Below are 18,594 nucleotides of genomic sequence, written 5' to 3' on the forward strand. Positions count from 1 at the left end.
AGCTGTGAGCCATGAGATTGTCAACATATTGAATCCATGTATGATTTCTACCCCCCTGTGGGACATTACCTCCATCTATTGCCAGTTGACACTGAGCTTTGTTCCTGGCTATCATTCGAAAGCAACAGGCTGGGAGGAGAAGCTACAGTAAGATAAAAGAGCAGCAAAAATGTGTGACAAATGGCAATGACAAGGTTGCATCTGCAACCTCTGAAACAGTGAAAGGAAAGAGTGCAAGGCTAGGTCCACTGAGAGTCCTGGCTGCCTTCGTGCCAGCACCTGCTTGCTGCAGTTAGAAAGCACAGCCTAGTTCATGTTTATCAGGAATAGAGACAATTATTTTAATGTCTCAGTTTCTCATAAACATGTCAGTATGATTGGTTTTCTAATGGAAGGCAAACAGAGAGGCATATAACTGGAGGCCATTTTTTTCAGAATGATCATTTATTTCTGCTGTAGTGTTGATTAATAGGCTCTACCCTGGTTTAGGATACTGTGTTCCTGCTCTGAGAAAATATGATGCAGGGCAAAAATGATTCAAAGCAGTCCAAGGAAAAATATTATCCGACTGTCCTGATTTTGGCACCAACCATCCCAATCAATCTTCCCTCATTCCACTTTTCAGCTCTTTTAAAATATCTGTTTCTATCGCCTCTTCCCATTTTCCTCCTTTGCCTCCAGTTTACTTCAATTGAGGCAAACTGTGTTGAAAGCAAAAAAAAAAAAAAAGTAAATTGTACATGGCAGCATCCTATGACATCCTGGGATTTGCAGTTTGAGGGAGGGGAGAAAGAATCAGACTTTTCACCCACCGAGCTCTAAATGTCTCACCAAACTACAAACCCGTGAATTCCATAGGAAGTAGACATGTTAGTTAAAGTGGAATCACTATGCTATAACTGCATCATATGGAAGGACCACCATAAAATGCATTATATCTATACTATTATTTTGACATTGATTGACACACATACGCAGGCTTTGCAATCAACATCATTCTTTTTCCCCAGTAGGTTAGAGAGTAGGCCAAATATAATGGAACTTCAGGGAGTAATAGATGCACCAGATGTTTCTTTTGTCTGTTTAGATATTTAAGTACAATCATGCCCCAATGGTTTCCTGATATGGATCTCAGAAAAAAAAAAAAAACATCTATGGGGCTTTTCCAGGCACTGAGGAAATATATTAGATTGTTTAGCTTCAGCAAAGTAGATGTATCACATGCCATCAGACTATCCGTATCTTGCATTATAAACCAGTAGATGGGCAACATAGGTCACCTTCTGCATTCAGGGAACTTGCAATTTAAATTAGATATTAGGGAAACTACTGATGGGAGAGAAAAGAGGAGCAAGGGAAGCATTGGCTAATACAGTGTTTCTCAACCTTCCCAATGCTGTGACCCTATAATATAGCTTCTCATGTTGTGGTGACACCCAACCATAACATTATTTTCATTGCTACTTCATAAGTGTATTTTTGCTACTGTTATGAATCGTAATATAAACATCTAATATGCAGGATGTATTTTCATTCACTGGACCCCATTGGGCACAAATATCCAACATGCCCAAATTTGATTTTGTCATTAGGGAGTTGTAGTTGCTGGGATTTATAGTTCACCTAAAATCAAAGAGCATTCTGAACCACAACAATAGAATTGGGCCAAACTTCCCCCTGACTAACAGAAAAGACTGTGTTTTGTGGTGGTCTTTGGCAACCTCTCTGAAACCCCCTCTTGACCCACCCACCCCCCAGGGTTCCCGACCCTCAGGTTGAGAAACATTGGGCTAATAAGTACAAACAAACAGGGCCGAAGAAACTCTTACTAAGATGTACTCTTGTGATGAACTATAGAGCCTACTGATCCCTTTACTCCCTATTTAGAAGAACAATAAAATGCAATGGTTATTCCTTTCTTCCTTTATTCTGCTCCCCACCACCACCACCAAAAATTGTCAGTCCATTTAGTGTAGCATGACATTCCCCTCCCTCTCTGATTTTTTTTTTTCATATCCTCCTCCAAGGCATACATTGATGAATACTCAGTCGGAAACCTAAGAAACATCTACACTGTAGAATTAATGCAGTTTGACAGCACTTAAACTGCTATGGCTCAGCGCTATGGAATGCTGGGGTTTGTAGTTTTAGCCTTCTCTGTTAAAGAGTGTTGATGGCTCACCAAAGTACAAATCCCAGGATTCCATAGAATTAAGTCATGGCAGTTAAAGTGGTGTCAAACTGTGGACATAAACATAGAAACACAGTGTTACATGTGGAAGCATTCTTCTTTCCTTCTGTAAGTCCAAAAAGATTTTTCTCAGGTAGAACTGATGCACTTCCAATTTACATCCATAATTCAATGCTTCCTCTTTGGCACAAATTCAAAACTATATATGTCTTTAGGAGGTCTGTTTAAAGAAAACGTATTTGCATATATATTCCTTGCCAAGAAAATGTCTTGGAAATAGAAATTGCACATCTTTATGCTAAAGTTTCATCAGAAATACTAGCATCTGCTTCTAACCTCTTTCCTGTATTTTCTACAGCTGTTATGCAAAATTACCTTTTCATCTAACAACTATTTTAGGAAGCAATCAACAGTTTGGGTTGCTGGGAGTTTTCTGGGCTGTATGATCATGTTCCAGAAGCATTTTCTCCTGATGTTTCACCCACATCTATTTATCTATTTATTTCCTTCTCATCCTGGAGGGGAGGACTCAGGGTGACTTACAACAGGCAACCATTTGATACCATTATACAGATTCATAAATAACAATTGCAGTTTGTTTGTTTGTTTGATTGTTTGTTTGTTTTGTCAGGAGCGACTTGAGAAACTGCAAGTCACTTCTGGTGTGAGAGAATTGGCTGTCTACAAGGACATTGCCCAGGGAACGTCTGGATGTTTTGATGTTTTACCATCCTTGTGGGAGGCTTCTCTCATGTCCCCGCATGGAGAGCTGAAGCTGACAGAGGGAGTTCATCCATGCTCCTCCGAATTCAAACCTCTGACCTGTCGGTCTTCAGCCCTGCTGACACAGGGGAGGCTCCACAATTGCAGTTAAAACAGCAATTAAAACATTAAATTATTAAAACTCATTTAAAATCACGCAAATTCAGATCACAGTCCAGGTCAAACCATTAATGAGTACTGGTACAAAATGTTTGTGCGTTGGCACCTAACTCCCCAGAGGTTAGCAAAATTCTATAAAGGAACAAGTAACCTTTGCTGGAAATGCGGGAAGCACCTTAGTACTTACCTACATATATGGTGGGATTGTAAGAGAGTCAGGACATTCTGGAGGGAAATTCATCACCAGGTGCAGGGAATATTACAAGTAAGATTCGAGCTGAAAGCGGAATATTATCTGCTGCACCTTCTAGACTTCAAATTAGAGCATAATAAGGAGATACTATTGTATCACTTCATGGCAGCGGTGAGAACTGTGTTCGCTAGCAAATGGAAAACAAAGGAACTCCTGACAATGGAAGTATGGACATTAAAAATTAGAGACTTCATGGAACTAGACTCCTTGGCAAGCATAGTTTATGATACCAGTAAAAAAAAAAAAAAGGATCGATTGGCAACCTTTGAGACAATACTTGATAGAGAAGAAAAATATTGCTTTATGAATATGTTATGATTAAGGTAGAAAAGTTGACGATGTTTAATTATGTTTAATTATGGAAAGCGCATTTAATACAAGTACTTAAGTTGATATGGCCTCGCGGTATGTTGAGGAAGTCCATCTGTTTATTCGTATGTAATGTACTTCACCTTCCCCTATCCCACACCCCCCCCCACTCCCCCCACTTCCTATGCACCCTGTTATTCTCACGGTGCCCACCCCCTCCCCTACCCCCAAGTCAGTTCTTATTCACCATCAATGTAACTGGCAGGAAGTTTGGGATGAGGAGAATCCTGGTGTATCGTTGTCCGTAAGCTGTGTTGTTATTTGTAATGGTAAATGCGTTTGTTTGTGTGTAATCGGAATGTCTTATTATGTGTTGAAAACCCTACAATAAAAATTATATTTAAAAAAACCATTAATGAGTATTGGCAGGCATCCTCAGAGGTTGTGAGGTATGTTGGAAACAAGGTAAGTGGGGTTTATATATCTGCAGAGGGAGGGATCCAGTCTCATTTTTTGGTATGAAGTTTTGAGGCATTTTAATATTTTAATGTTTCATGGTTTTAATGACACACATTGTTTGATTTGTTTTTATTTTAATATTCATGTTTTAATGCAATTACACTGTTTGGTTTGCATTGTTTTATACTGATTGTTAGCCGCCTTGAGTCCCTATATCAGGGATCTTCCTCAGCCTGCAAAAGGGATGTAGGAGGGACACAGAAGAGGAGGAGAATATTACTGCCACTCTTATTGCAGCTCTACCCAGCCAGATGCCCACCTCATTGCCTCTGCCTCCGTCCATGCACTGCTGACTACTTTGCATTGCATTCCCTCCCTTCTTCCTGCTACCTTTCCTTCTAGACAAGGGGAGGAGTCCTCCCTTTCCACTTCCTCTGTTTCCTGCTCCAGTCAGCTGCTCTGGTATTGGCAAAATATCAATTAGGCACAGATATCTATATTGCAATATTACGAAAATTGGATCAATAAAAATAAACAATTCAAAAACAATTTTAGTCTTTCTTTACAGCCCCAACTGGGTACGAACTTTTTATTATACTGTAACTCATGTAACCTACATAAATATCAAAAGGAGAAAAGTCCAAATGTTTGCTATATATCCGGCGATGCCATTGCATATATTCATGTGTCAACATTTGCCAAACAGTGATAAATGGTATAACTTGCTAAAATAGATTTAATAATTTTGCAAAAATGTAACACATTGATAAGAAACATAAAAGGAAAACATCTTTTATTATATTTGGCACTTTAACAAATACAATTTAAACTAAAAGGACCAGTATGAAAGAAAGTGTGTTTAAACACTTGTTACACTTTCCACACCAACTGATAGAAAGCCAGGAAATCCAAAGCTAAGGCTGACATTCCTTCCTTAATACATGCCCTGTTTTGATTATTCCCCTGAAGGATTTGATTTAAGAATAAGTGTCATTCATAGAACACTGCATATACAATGACTCACATCACACTATCAACAGAGGCCTGCTTTGCATTTTTCTTTGGTTGAACTGAGACTTCACATTCAATGTTGGGTTGACCCACCAAAATTACTGCAACAGCAGTAATTTAAAAAGTAATGTAATACAACTTCTCTCTTCATTCTAATTCTAATAATTATCATTCTAACTCTCACTCACATTATCTCTCTCTTTCATACACATTCATCCCTGTTACTACTCCTAATTAGAGGAGAGCCACTGAATCAAACTGGATTTAATTATGTGTTGACTCAATATTCAATAATTGATTCAATAGGTTTACTTTGTACCATGTTCACTCATGTATAAAACCTACCTCTTGTTTACTTTGTACCATGTGCACTCATGTATAAGCCTATCTCTTGTATAAGTCAAGGGCAGCTTTTGGGGTCAAAATTACAGTTGTTGATATGACTCATGAATAAATCAAGGGTCATTCTGAAGCCAGGCGAAAATGTCAGCACTGTCCAGGAAGCCAGCTAGCTACCCTTGGCCATTTTCACACCCAGGTATTGAAAGAGACCAAAAGAGGTGCTGTAACAAAAAATGTAGGGAAAATTGTCATTTGCATCTTACAGAGTAGGACTTTTTCTATCCCAAATATGACCCCTGCTATGAATCAAAGATTCAGATTTATATGATTCTGACACTTTTCTGAAATGTTTACATAGACATGCAAAATAATTGCCCCTGGGAATGATGGTATCTCAGTGCCAGGTGACCTAATTTGCATTCAAATGTTTCCAGGGTCAGTGTCTGGCATCTCCAGATAGAGACTGGGAAACACTCCAATTGGAGAACGAATGGCAGTCAGTGGAGCCAGTCTGAGCTAGGTGCATCCATCAGTGTAAGGCTGCTATCAATGTTCCTAAGGCTCAGTGTGACTGATGTATCATATCCTAATTGTACATCATGAGGATTGTGAATATTACATGTTTTTTGTTGCTAAATTTTAAATCGCCATATAACACTTGCTGGCGATCATCAGACTATTGACACATAGCAAGAATGGGGCAAGTGTGGTCTCATGCAGCCTAAAAGGCCATCTTTGTAGTCCCTAGAGCTCCAGGGGAGTCAATTTTTCCATTTTGTTAAAATGCTGGAATATTTGGTTGGGGTACAAAGAAAATATCCCGAGTAGCCTATACAGGAGCCACGTGGTACCATGGGTTAAACCCTTGTTCTGCTGAACTGCTGACCTGAAGGTTGGCTGAACTACTGACCTGAAGGTTGGCAGTTTGAATTCATGAGATGGGGTGAGCTCCCATCTGTCAGCTCCAGCTCTTGCCAACCTAGCAATTTGATAACATGCAAATGTGAGTAGAGAAATAGGTAGCACTTCAGCAGGAAAAGGCAATGAGATGCTCCAAGCAATCTTGCCAGCCACACAACCAGAAAGTGACAACACAGGCTCCTTGGCTTGAAAACAGGAAAGCACCTCCCCAGAACCAGAGATGAGCACTGCCTCCAGAAGCCAGAAATGAAAGAAGTATCTGCCTTTGTTTGTATTTGTATGTCTCATTGCATATGACTGTAAAGACATTGAACGTTTGCCTATGTATTTAAATGCTGTTATCAGCTCCTCGACTTGAAAACAGAGGAAAGCACCTCCCCAGAGCCAGAGATGAGCACTGCCTCCAGAAGCCAGAAATGAAAGAAGTCTCTGCCTTTATTTGAATTTGTATGTCTCATTGTATATGACTGTAAAGGCACTGAATGTTTGCCTATGTATTTAAATTCTGTTATCCGCTCCTCGACTTGAAAACAGAGGAAAGTACCTCCCCAGAGCCAGAGATGAGCACTGCCTCCAGAAGCCAGAAATGAAAGAAGTCTCTGCCTTTGTTTGTATTTGTGTGTCTCATTGTATATGATTGTAAAGGTACTGAATGTTTGCCTGTATGTATTTAAATGCTGTTATCTGGTCTGAGCCCCCTAGGGAGAACAGCGGAATATAAATAAAGTGTGTTGTTGTTGTTGTTGTTGTTATGCCTCTGAAGCTGACAATTGCTTGTATTTGACATCATGGCTATGTTTTTATCTCTACCTGTTTAGAAATGAATGCTGAAATAAAATTCTAACAACTATATGCACAGTTTAGAGCCAATGTGGTGTAGTTGTTTCTGGGTTGGACTATGAATCTGGAGAGCAAGTTCAAAACCCCATTTGGCCATGAAAGCCTTCTAGGTGACCCTGGGCAAGCCACACTCCCTCAGCCTCAGAAGAAAGCAAAGACAAGCCTCCTCTGTAGGAATCTTGAGAAGAAAAACCCATGATAGATCCTCCCTATGATCACCATGGAGAGTTGCAAGAAGGAGAATTGGCTCTCTCCATTCCACAGACTAACCAAGAGAAATGGCAATGGAGGGACACTAGTTAGATGTCCTCTGTACTAATGGAGCAGGATTTATTATTGTGAGTTCTGTTCACTTTTATGTCCTTTCATTTAAATAACAACAAAATACACTACTGTGAAATACAACCCAATGTGCCACATTTTCTGGAACAAGGATATCCACATCCTTGGGACAATAAGTCTGCAAATATTTATTTCTTCGGCAATTGTTAACAGGTCTTGAATTGTCAATTTGAGACTTCATGAATCTTTTGTTTGCTTTTCAGAAATCAGGCTGCAATCTCTTATATCCTTAGCTAGGAATACACCCAATTGATCCCAGTGGGGGTTATTTTTAAATAGGCATGCATTGTGTCACACAGAATCTGGCAGTAAAGCGATAGCACAATAGTGATTACTAGAACTCAACAATCCCAAATAAAGGATGCTCAGAAGAGATGCAATTTTAAGGATGCACAGCCTCACAAGCGAAATCAAGCTGACCACCTCAAGAAAACTCTGCTGTTGTGGTGAACTTCTTCACTGCAAAGGGGCCAAGTCACCACATCTGGGCTCTGGTGCTTTAAGAAATACTTAATGAATAAAAAGAAGGCGAGTAGAAGTGTGGAGCAAAATGTTATTTACCAGGTATTTACTCCATCTCATCCAAATATGAGATGGAGTTCCGGGAGCTGTCCAACATACTTAATCCGGCTTTTGTAGCCTCTGTTTCATTACAGGACATCCGTCCTCTCATCCTTTTTTCTTGGATCATTCCCGCATTGGAGACTCTGGCCAACTCATTCAAGATTATGATGCAGAGGCTACTGGGGAGGGGTTGGAGGGGGGGAAATACTCAATTCCATCCATTTTCTGCAACAAACCCAAGTTGAATTGGAAAAGCCCAGGTTATAACTAAGAAAGTTCCTCATGTTGTGGTGACCCTCAACCATACAATTATTTTTGTTGCTACTGTTGTGAATCCTAATATAAATATCTGATATTCAGGATGTATTTTCATTCACTGGACCAAATCTGGCACAAATACCCAATACACGCAAATTTGAATACTGGTAGGGTTAGGGGGGATTGATTTTGTCATTTGGGACCACTGGTGGAGTTTGGGGAAAATAGACCTTGACATTTGGGAGTTGTAGTTGCTGGGATTTATAGTTCATCTACAGTCAAAGAGCATTCTGAACTCCACCAATGATGAAATTGAACCAAACTTGGTGCACAGAAACTCCCATGACCAACATAAAAGACTGTGTTTTCTGATGGTCTTTTGACACCCCCCTCATGACCCCCCAGGGGTCCCAATCCCCAGGTTGAGAAATGCTGCACTAAAAGATCCCTTTGTGTCTCGGAATTCAGTCCTGCTGAATTAAATGAAAGATTTATGTGTGTATTATCTGGTCTCTAAGGTGCTTCAAATTAAATTCATACCAATTATTTCATGTAAGTTATAATACTTAATGTATGCTTGCAGCTCAGGTTAATACTGTAAAGAAGATAGTGGTGCACAGAAACTGATGCCTTTATAAATGCTTCTGCCTTCAAGATCCCATTGGACTCTTTGTTGCTCCAGAATAACATGCACATCTACACTGTAGAAATAATGCAGTCTGACACCACTTTAACTGCCATGGCTCAATGCTTTGGAATCATGGGAGCTGTAGTTTTACATGGTCTTTAGCCATCTCTGCCAAACTACAATTTGTTGTTTCTTTAATATCAACAGTCTTCCATGCTGGCTGCTAAATGTGGATGATGATGATGATGATGATGATGATGGGGATGATGGGGATGATGGGGATGATCAAAATAGAGGATTATGACCTGCTAGGGTCATAACCTATTGCTTCTCTTTGTTAGTATATTCTGGCATTGAATGCTTGCCTTTTTTTGTTGGAAACTGTCCTGAGTCCCTTTGGAGAGATAAGGTGGTATATAAATAAAGACGACGATGATGATTATTACAACAATGTTGATTATTATTATTACTATTATTATAAGAATGGCAGATTTTGCAGGATACCATTTCAAATTCTGAAGGGAGGATCATAAGAAATCAATATAGAAAATTATTGTACCAATAAAAGGAGAAATGCAGTAAAGCCTTGCTTAGAAAATTTGGGAATAGGGAATGTGGATGTTCCTTATTCACCACACTGGGCAACACACATGTTGGTGCTTCAAATGTTAGATGTGTTTCTGGGTTTCACATATAGAACAAACATGTTTCTGGTTATTATTATTATTGTTGTTGTTGTTATTATTATTATTATTATTATTATTATTATTATTATTATTATTATTACTGGAAGTGAAAAAGCTTACATGATATGAGGTTTTAAAGATAAAACTGCAAAGACTCTGGCACAAGCCAGTAAAGGTGATCCCAGTGGTGATCGGCACACAGGGTGCAGTACCTAAAGACCTTGGCCTGAACCTAAAGACCTTGGCCTGAACTTAAAAACAATCTGTGCTGACAAAATTACCACCCTACTCAGATCTGCAGACATTATTCACTGATACATCACACTGTTCTAGACACTTGGGAAGTGTCCGACGTGTGATCAAATACGAACGCCAGCATAGTGATCTTGTTTGGTGTATACTAATCTCGTTATCAAATAATAATTATAACTTAATTTATATTCTGCCCTCTCTCCCTTAGGGGATACTGGACTTGCTGGTTTCAAAAATGGCATAAGTTTTCCCCCATGGGCTCTAGGTTTTGAGATACAGACCATATGTCATCTACTCACACATAGAAAACCATGATAACCATATCTAAGAAAGCAGATGAAGTATATTCAATTACAGTTTTCTGAATAGGAGCCTTAGATAAGACCAGGAACAGACATAAAAACCAAGGCATTGAGAAAAACACCCCTTGGGCTATGCCACTGATGATAAGCCACCTCTAGTCGCCAGTATACAAACATAGTAAATAAATAAATAAATGAGGAGGGGTTGTTTGTAGCTTGATGTTTCTTTATATCTTTTTCAGCCACAATTTCTGGTCAAGTTTTTCCAGACTCAGTGGCAATGCATTGCCTCCTTCTGGGCCCATGTTTGCACACTTTGTCCTGAAGAAGGGCCGGCCTTTGTGTGTGAAGACTCCCAGAGTGACTCTTTAGGAATGAAAGGGGGGCTTTTCTTCTGGCCTCCCCTCCCAAGCCCCTTTCCCCTGCTTGCTTAGGCTAATGGAGAGCCTGCCATTCCTTTCCCATTGCGCAGGGAGACGGGGCAAACATTGTCCAGTGACCCCTGGGCGCTCAGGTTGCCACGTCGGGGTATCATTAAAGGCATCCTTTGGCTGGTCTTGACATCCATTCAAAAGGCGGCTCAAACACATTTCTCTTTCCTCTCCCACTTGATCTGCACCCCCACCCCCCAAAACACACACACACACACCAACCAGGCCCTACTCATCTCCTTCCAGGATTTGGGGAGGGGGGGGGGAGACAAAGTGAGAGAAAGAGAAATCCTTTTTGGTGGCTGCTGGAGAAAGCAAATCTCCAAGAGGGTGGACATTTTTGCCAACTTTGCTTCCCAACGGGCACCTCTTTGACCTGGCCTGTCGCTTTTCATCTCATCCTCATTGGAGAGCCCTTAATCCAGTTTTCTCTGCCTGTCTCTTTGGAAAGGGAAGGGGAAACCCAACTTGAGTCGTTTGCCAAAGCAAGGATGAAGGCTGTGGAGGAAGACAGGACTGGCAACCTTTCTCCATGAAGAGGCTCACTAAGGACAAGCAATGGCCCACCACCACCAGTCCCAGGGGCCTCCTCTATCTCCTTCTCCCCACTTCATGATGACTCTCCAAGACGAGAGTCAACCCCAAGAAGAGATGCTGGAACTCTATGCTTTCTCCACTTCTGGGGTTCCTTTACACCCTAGAAGCTTCTCAGCGGTGGCAACTGGAGAAGATGGGCACCTGAGTCTAGGGGATCCAGAGACAGAAGAAGAGGAGGAGGAAGAGGAAGAAGATCGAGGGAGGAAGGCCACCTTCCTGGTACGAACCAAGCGCAAGAGGGTCATCACCCACCGGCAGCGCCAGGCTGCCAACGTGAGGGAGAGGCGGCGGATGTTCAACCTCAACGAAGCCTTCGACCAGCTGAGGAAGAAGGTGCCCACCTTCGCCTACGAGAAGCGGCTCTCCCGCATCGAGACCTTGCGCCTGGCCATCGTCTACATCGCGTTCATGACGGAGCTGCTGCGGGGGGGAGCGGGGGCCAAGTAAAGAAAGGGAGGGAAGGGTGCCAACCCGAGAAGACAGGCACAGGTAGGTGCCCAAGAGCCAGCACGAAGCCGCGCAGGGAGAGCCAGGATCCTCCCCATCCAGCGCGGGATGGGAGGGCGCAGGGAAGGGAAACTCTGGGCAAGTTGTTTTGTGGACTACTTTGCCCAAAATCCCCACCGCAACCTCCGCCGTTACTACGAGTTGGAAGGATGTTTCCTAAGAAGAGTCTGAGCAAAGCTGGGTTGTCGTGAGTTTTCCAAACTGTATGGCCATGTTCCAGAAGCATTCTCTCCTGACGTTTCGCCTGCATCTATGGCAGGCATCCTTAGAGGTTGTGAGGTCATTTGGAAACTAGGAAAATGGGGTTGGAATGTCCACGTTGGGAGAAAGAATTCTTGTCTGTTTGAGGTAGGTGTGAATGTTTTAATTGGCCAGCTTGGTTAGCATTTAATGGCCTAGCAGTTTCAAGGTCTGGCTTCTTGCTGCCTGGGGGAATCCTGTGTTGGGAAGTGATTAGCTGGCCCTGCTTGATTCTTGTCTGGAATTAGGAAACTCCTGGCATCAAATGCACTATGTTAGAGATTTAGGATTATCTGCACATTGCACCTACCTCCAAATACCTCTACATATCACCTGTCAAGTCCAGCACTTTTTAAATTTTGTCCATTTCATTTGGCCCGGCCTTTAGGTTTTAACTGCATCACGGTATCATTGTTTTTACTGTTCTATTGTTTTGCTTCATGTTTTATTATTTGCTTATGAGTTTATTGTTGTATTTGTATGCTGTTGTTTGTTGGTGGCCTTGGCCTTTATAAGCGGCACCGAGTCCTTCGGTAGATTTTGTGGGGTATAAATAAAGTTAATAAATAATATTTATTTATACCCCGCCACCATCTCCCCTATGGGGACTCGGAGCACCTTACATGAGGCCAAGTCCAAATGACAATTACAATAAAGAAAAACCCAAAAACACAAACCGAAAATGCAAACAATAACAATAACATCATAGTTACATAGGAGCCCCCGGTGGCGCAGTGGGTTAAACCCCTGTGCCAGCAGGGCAGAAGACCGACAGGTTGCAGGTTCGAATCCGGGGAGAGGCGGATGAGCTCCCTGTATCAGCTCCAGCTCCTCATGCGGGGACATGAGAGAAGCCTCCCACAAGGATGATAAAAACATTAAAATCATCCAGGCGTCCCCTGGGCAATGTCCTTGCAGACGGCCAATTCTCTCACACTAGGAGTCACTCCTGACACAACAAAAAAAAAATAGTTACATAAAACATATGAATACATAACAATATAAAAATAAAAAATATGCACAAGCACAATAATAATGGGTGGGCTACATGTAGTGATTTTAAAAAATCCCCCTGTTTTTGAGTGTTGTTCTTTGTTGACTGTTCTGATTTTACAGTTTTTTTCAAATACTGCTAGCCAGATTTTGTTCTTTTTCATGGTTTTTTCTTATCTGTTGAAATTGTCCACATGCTTGTGGATTTCAATGACTTCTCTGTAAGTAAGTAAACTTTATTACGGTCGATGGCCAGATCATAGCAGGGGGACCCAGTCCCGTACATCCACATCAAACCTAAGGGGATATATACTTCAAACTTCAACAAATATTAAAATCTAAGCTAAAAACCAATACAAGTAGTTATTAAAACTGTGCAGTCTGACATGATAGTTGCTAGAGTGGTCCAGGATTTCCGTGTTCTCAAGTAATATACTGTGTCCAGGTTGGTTCATCAAGTGCTCTGCTATGGCTGACTCCTCAGGTTGAATTACTCTGCAGTGCCTTTCATGTTCCTTGATTTGTGTTTGGGCACTGAGTTTGGTGGTTCCTATGTAGACTTGTCCACAGCTGCATGGTATATCTGGCTACCAGTATTTTAAAAAACCTCTCAATCATAACAGTAAATAAAGAACAACATTCAAAAAAATGAGGAATTCCAGACAAGAAACAATCGGAGCCAGCTAATCACCTTCCAACAAAGGATTCCCCTAGGCAGTAAGAAGCCAGACCTTGAAACTGCTAGGGCATTAAATGCTAATCAAGGTGGCCAATTGAAATATTCACACCTTCCTCAAATAAACAAGAGTTTTTTCCCACCCTGGACATTCCACAGATATATTTTTCTAGTTTCCAACAGACCTCACAACCTCTGAGGATGCCTGCCATAGATGCGGGTGAAACATCAGGAGGGAATGCTTCTGGAACATAGTCATACAGCCCGGAAAACTTATACCAACCCAGTGATTCCGGTCATGAAAGCCTTCGACAATACACTGAGCAAAGTTGTTGTTTTTTGGGAGGGTAACTACTGCTCCTAGCATTCTCCTCAACCTGGAAAAGATGAGAAGATTGATCTTGAGCACTGGCAAGCTCTTTTTTGTGGACTACTACTAGGCAAGATCCTTTTGTAGACCACCACTCCCAGAATCCCCTCCCCACAACAAGCAAAACTGGAAGGAGGCAGCCAAGGAAGAGCCTGGTGAGTTCCCTTCGTGGACTATGACTCACAGAATCCCCCCTCCACAAAAGAAACTTGGCCACTCCAGGCGCAGTACAAGGGAAAGCAATTTCAATTGTGGCATAGTGAAAGCACCTGCTGGCAAATGAATGAAAAGGAGAACAGATCTGTCTTGATGAGACCATGGAGGCTGGCAATATCTTGGATTACAATGCTACAAGTGGCCTCCTCACGAGGGATTTCTTTAGTTTGAGGGAAATCCTGTTTGTGTGGAATCTTTCAAAAAAGAAGAGAACCCCTTGAAGCCAGACTGGTAACTGGGAGCCTTTTTGCATTGCCAGGAAATTTTAAAAGTTTCTTTGAGACAGGCCCTACATCCCAGGATCTGATCCCAAATTTTCTGCTCTAAACTGGATTATATGAGTCCACGCTGCCAGATAATCTGGGATAAAGAGACAACCTGGGATCAAATCCTGAGATATAGAGCCTGCCTGGAAGGACCCTTTGAGAAGGAAAGGAGAGGTGGGCTGGGGTGGGGAGAGACCACAAGATGTAGGAAGGGATCCCAAATGAAATCAAGACTTTGGACGATCCAAAAGGAGAGACTCAATCTAACATAAGGGTCCACATAAGTCCTTAGAAAAGCAGAAAGGATGCCCAGGGACCTTCCACAGAGCCCTATATCCCAGAATATCAAGGCTGAAAATCCTACATTATCTGGGTGTGGACTCAGGGCCTTTCCACACAGCCATATAACCAAGAATATCAAGGCAGAAATTCCCACAACATCTGCTTTGAACTGGGTTATCTGAGTCCACACTCAGATAATGTGGGATTTTCTGCCTTAATATCCTGGGAAATAGAGCTGTATGGAAGGGCTCCCAGGTTCACCCTACTAGTAACATTTAATGCCTATTTGCATTTAAAGAACCTAAACCCAAATGGGAGAGAAGGAGATGAGATAAGAGGAGGGGATTGAGACCAGAAAAGTCAAGCTCCTCTGAGGAATGTGGTGTGAATGCATAGCCTGTGTTTCCTAAGGTGAAGAAGCAGAGGCATAAGCTTATGGATTATCTGAGTCTTTAATTTGGGTCAAGGAAGATGTTTCCGCACACACATATTTTCTATTTTTTTAAAGTATTAGGGTTTTGCAGGAGCCCCCAAAGGTGCAGTGGCTGATCTTGCTGACCAAAAGGTCTGGATTTCGAATCCAGGGAGCAGGGTGAGCTCTCGCTGTTACCCCCAGCTTCTGCTAACCTAGCAGTTTGAAAAAATGCACTGCTTTGGCTGGGAAGATAACAGTGCTCCCTGCAGTCATGCCAGCCACATGACCTTGGAGGTGTCTACTGACAATGCTGGCTCTTCAGCATAGAAATGGAGATGAGCACCACCTCCCAGAGTCAGACATGACTAGACTTGATGTCAAGGGAAACCTTTACCATTACCTATTAAGGATTTTGCAACTACCATCAACCTCCCACATTTGCTGGGGTTAGAGGCACACAACTTCCTTGAAAGAGAAAAACCATAAATAAAGAATTGCTGTTGTTTTTATCTGAGATAACCCCTCTCTAGGAATTTCTAGGTATTCCAGCATGACTCTAGTAAACTTTGAGTCTCATACTCATTCACATAATGTATGTTGTTTTAAGCACTTAATCTAATATATGGCAACTTGTACAGATATCCTATTTTGTATAGCTTTGGGTATGTGTGTCAAGAACTTCCTTATGTATCAGTTCCACACTCATGTCTGCCAATCAAAGCCAAAACTGATGATCATATTATGTAACATAAATTATTTTTTCCAGTGACTACTGGCTTCTGGTGAAATATTTTTCAGAGAGTCATGATATTTTGATAAGAAGGAGAAATGGTTTTGTAATATGTTTAGACTCACTCGGTTTATTTTAGCATAACCTTTCTTGCATCTGAAGAATTGGATTATAGTGCATGTAAGCTTTTGCTGATAGGAATTTAAGGTCTGGAGGGAACAACAAGATTCCTTCTTTTTATATTGCAAGAAATAGTTTTGAACTGTTTGCTTTCAAATGTCTTATTCCAAGCTCTATGCGCAACTGGTAACTTGATCCACTTGTCCATCCTCACTGTAGTATTTGATGCCTTTTTCTTTGCTTATTACCTGCTTGCACATAACTTAGTAAAACTGAAGAAAAATACCACATAAACAATCCTTGGGAGATTATAAACTTTAAGCTTTTTTAGTTTAGAGGAAAAGGCAAGCAAGAGAGAACACAATGACGTTCTAAGTACTAAGAAATCTAAGTGCTAAGGAACTGAGTAGGGAAAATTATCCCCTCCCTTTCATAATGATAGGACTTGGGGCCAAACAATGAATTGAAAAAGGGGAGATTCAGGGCACATGAAATATCTCAGGTGGCTCACTAAGGAATCTATTTCTGCAGCATATGATAATAGTTACCAACTTGAATGACTTCAAAAGCTGATTGGATGAATTCACTATGAATAAGTCTAACAAAAAGAGGCAGTGTGCTATAGTGGTTTAAGCACTGGGCTCTGGAGACATGGTTCAACTTCCCACCAAGCCATGAAAGTGATCTAAAGCAAATCATGCTCTCTTAGCCTCAGAGAAAGGCAATGCTAAACCTCTTCTGAACAAATTCTACTATTAGATGGATCTGTAATTGATTAAGCAACCAAACCCAAAGGGTGCTCACCAATAGTTCCACTTCATCCTGGAAAGAAGTGACTAGTGGAGTGCCACAGGGTTTGGTCCTGGACCCAGTACTATTCAACATCTTTATTTATGACTTGGATGGAGGTTTAGAGTTGCTAATCAATTTTGCAGATGACACATAGGATGGATAGCTTACTCCAGAGGACAATTGCTGGCTCTGCCCCCAGAAAGGTCAGATGACCTAGCTGAAGCTCCCTCCCCTCCCTTGAACATACAGCACAAGCTCCTCCTTTCAAGCACAGAGCCAAAGCTCCATCTCCTCCCCCCCCCCCCCCCACCACCACCTTAAGTACATGGTCTCAAATGCACAGCCACAAACACAAAGCAGAGGGATCAGTTCCCTAGACACCAGAACAACCCTAAAGCCTTAACAGCATACTCATCACCTTATAAACAAGTACCCTGCCTTTAAATAACAAGAGACAAACAATACTGTGCCCAATTCTGGGCATCATCGTTTAAAAGAGGTATTGATAAGCTGGAAGGTGTCCAGAGGAGGGAATGATCAGCAATCTGGACTAGACAGCTTGTAGACCTTTGATAAAGACATGACTGATTAAAGCTGTTCTAGATAGACTGTAAGAACAGTTACATGCACCCTTACCATAAAATCCTACAATGTAGTGTAGTGGTAAGAGTGTTGTATGGTAGCAATTCAGGCTTAACACTAAGCCAGGAAACTCGCTGGGTGACCTTGTACTAGTCATTCCCTCTATTTCAGCCTTGCCTATCTTACAGTAGTCATGAAGGCAGAAAGAGAAATGGATCATGCACTCCATCTTGAGCACACTGGAGAAAATACTTGGGAAATTGAATAACTCCTAAAATCCCCTGGCCAGCATGACTCATGGGAACTGCACTCCAAAACAGTAACTTCTTCCAAGCCCTGAAAAGGTAAGAAATAAATGTGACTGAAAACAATCTTTTGAAGGTGGTCAGCAAGCCAAGTTGCTTCAAATAGTCTTCAGGCAGTTTCTCCCACACCTATTCAAAAGCATTCTTAAGAAGACCATGGCTAGTTTTCAAAATAAGCAACAGAATTATGTGACTTATTTTTTCCTTGCTGTTTAGGCCCTAACATGAGAAGAATCATCTGTAAGAGAAGCTGAGGAAGAAAGCCCTTGCGAGAGGAAGGGGAGCAATGATAGTATGGAATTAATTTTATTCTGCATTGGGAGCTGGTGTTGAATTTCTGAAAAAAAGTTTATCAGAGCTCTGGAAACTTTGCCAAATGATCATTAAGCTGATATTTTAGCTTCTCTTAAGATCATATCTCCTCCATACACAGAACACAACTGCTAATCATGGGCGGATGTGGAATTAAGCATTAGCCAAGCAATATTTCCTCTGCTCTTACAGCCAAAGGGAAGAGGGATGAAAAAAGAAAAGAAAAATCTTTGTGGATCCAGCAGACAGTTCCATAACTAACACCCTATCACAGTACTAAATTATTAAAACAAAAGCATGCCTTATTTTTTCCCAGGCTGCAGCAGATTAATAAGCAGGTCTTGTGTGAATTATAACCAAGTCTAGTGTACAACAGTATTATAAACAATGGTATGTTTGGTACTCCCTAGAGACACTGACCATGTCCTTACAAGCCTGATCTCTCTCACTGTAAATTGGTAAGAAAGTAAATCCAGATCCTAGAGAAGAGCTTTCCAAACATTTCATGTTGGTGACACAT

The 18,594-nt window shown here is 41.4% G+C and overlaps 1 protein-coding gene across 1 annotated transcript; it reads left to right on the forward strand.

Annotated features, from left to right (window-relative positions):
- Positions 1-11,229: 11,229 nt before the first annotated feature.
- FERD3L (Fer3 like bHLH transcription factor) lies at positions 11,230-18,331 on the forward strand. The gene is made up of 3 exons (XM_067470572.1): positions 11,230-11,690; positions 11,726-11,757; positions 18,267-18,331. Exons 1-3 carry the CDS (start codon positions 11,230-11,232, stop codon positions 18,329-18,331), a joined length of 558 nt encoding a protein of 185 aa, XP_067326673.1.
- The last annotated feature ends 263 nt before the right edge of the window (positions 18,332-18,594 follow it).

The sequence above is a fragment of the Anolis sagrei genome, chromosome 6 (assembly GCF_037176765.1).
Source record: "Anolis sagrei isolate rAnoSag1 chromosome 6, rAnoSag1.mat, whole genome shotgun sequence".
Taxonomy (NCBI): Eukaryota; Metazoa; Chordata; class Lepidosauria; order Squamata; family Dactyloidae; genus Anolis; species Anolis sagrei.

What these genes read in the sequence shown, in the direction of transcription:
- FERD3L (XM_067470572.1), top strand. Translation starts at nt 11,230, where the DNA reads ATGGCCCACCACCACCAGTCCCAGGGGCCTCCTCTATCTCCTTCTCCC. An exon ending in GCGTTCATGACGGAGCTGCT is followed by an intron (nt 11,691 to 11,725) that starts GCGGGGGGGAGC and finishes AAAGAAAGGGAG; the next exon opens with GGAAGGGTGCCAACCCGAGA. An exon ending in ACCCGAGAAGACAGGCACAG is followed by an intron (nt 11,758 to 18,266) that starts GTAGGTGCCCAA and finishes CTGCTCTTACAG; the next exon opens with CCAAAGGGAAGAGGGATGAA.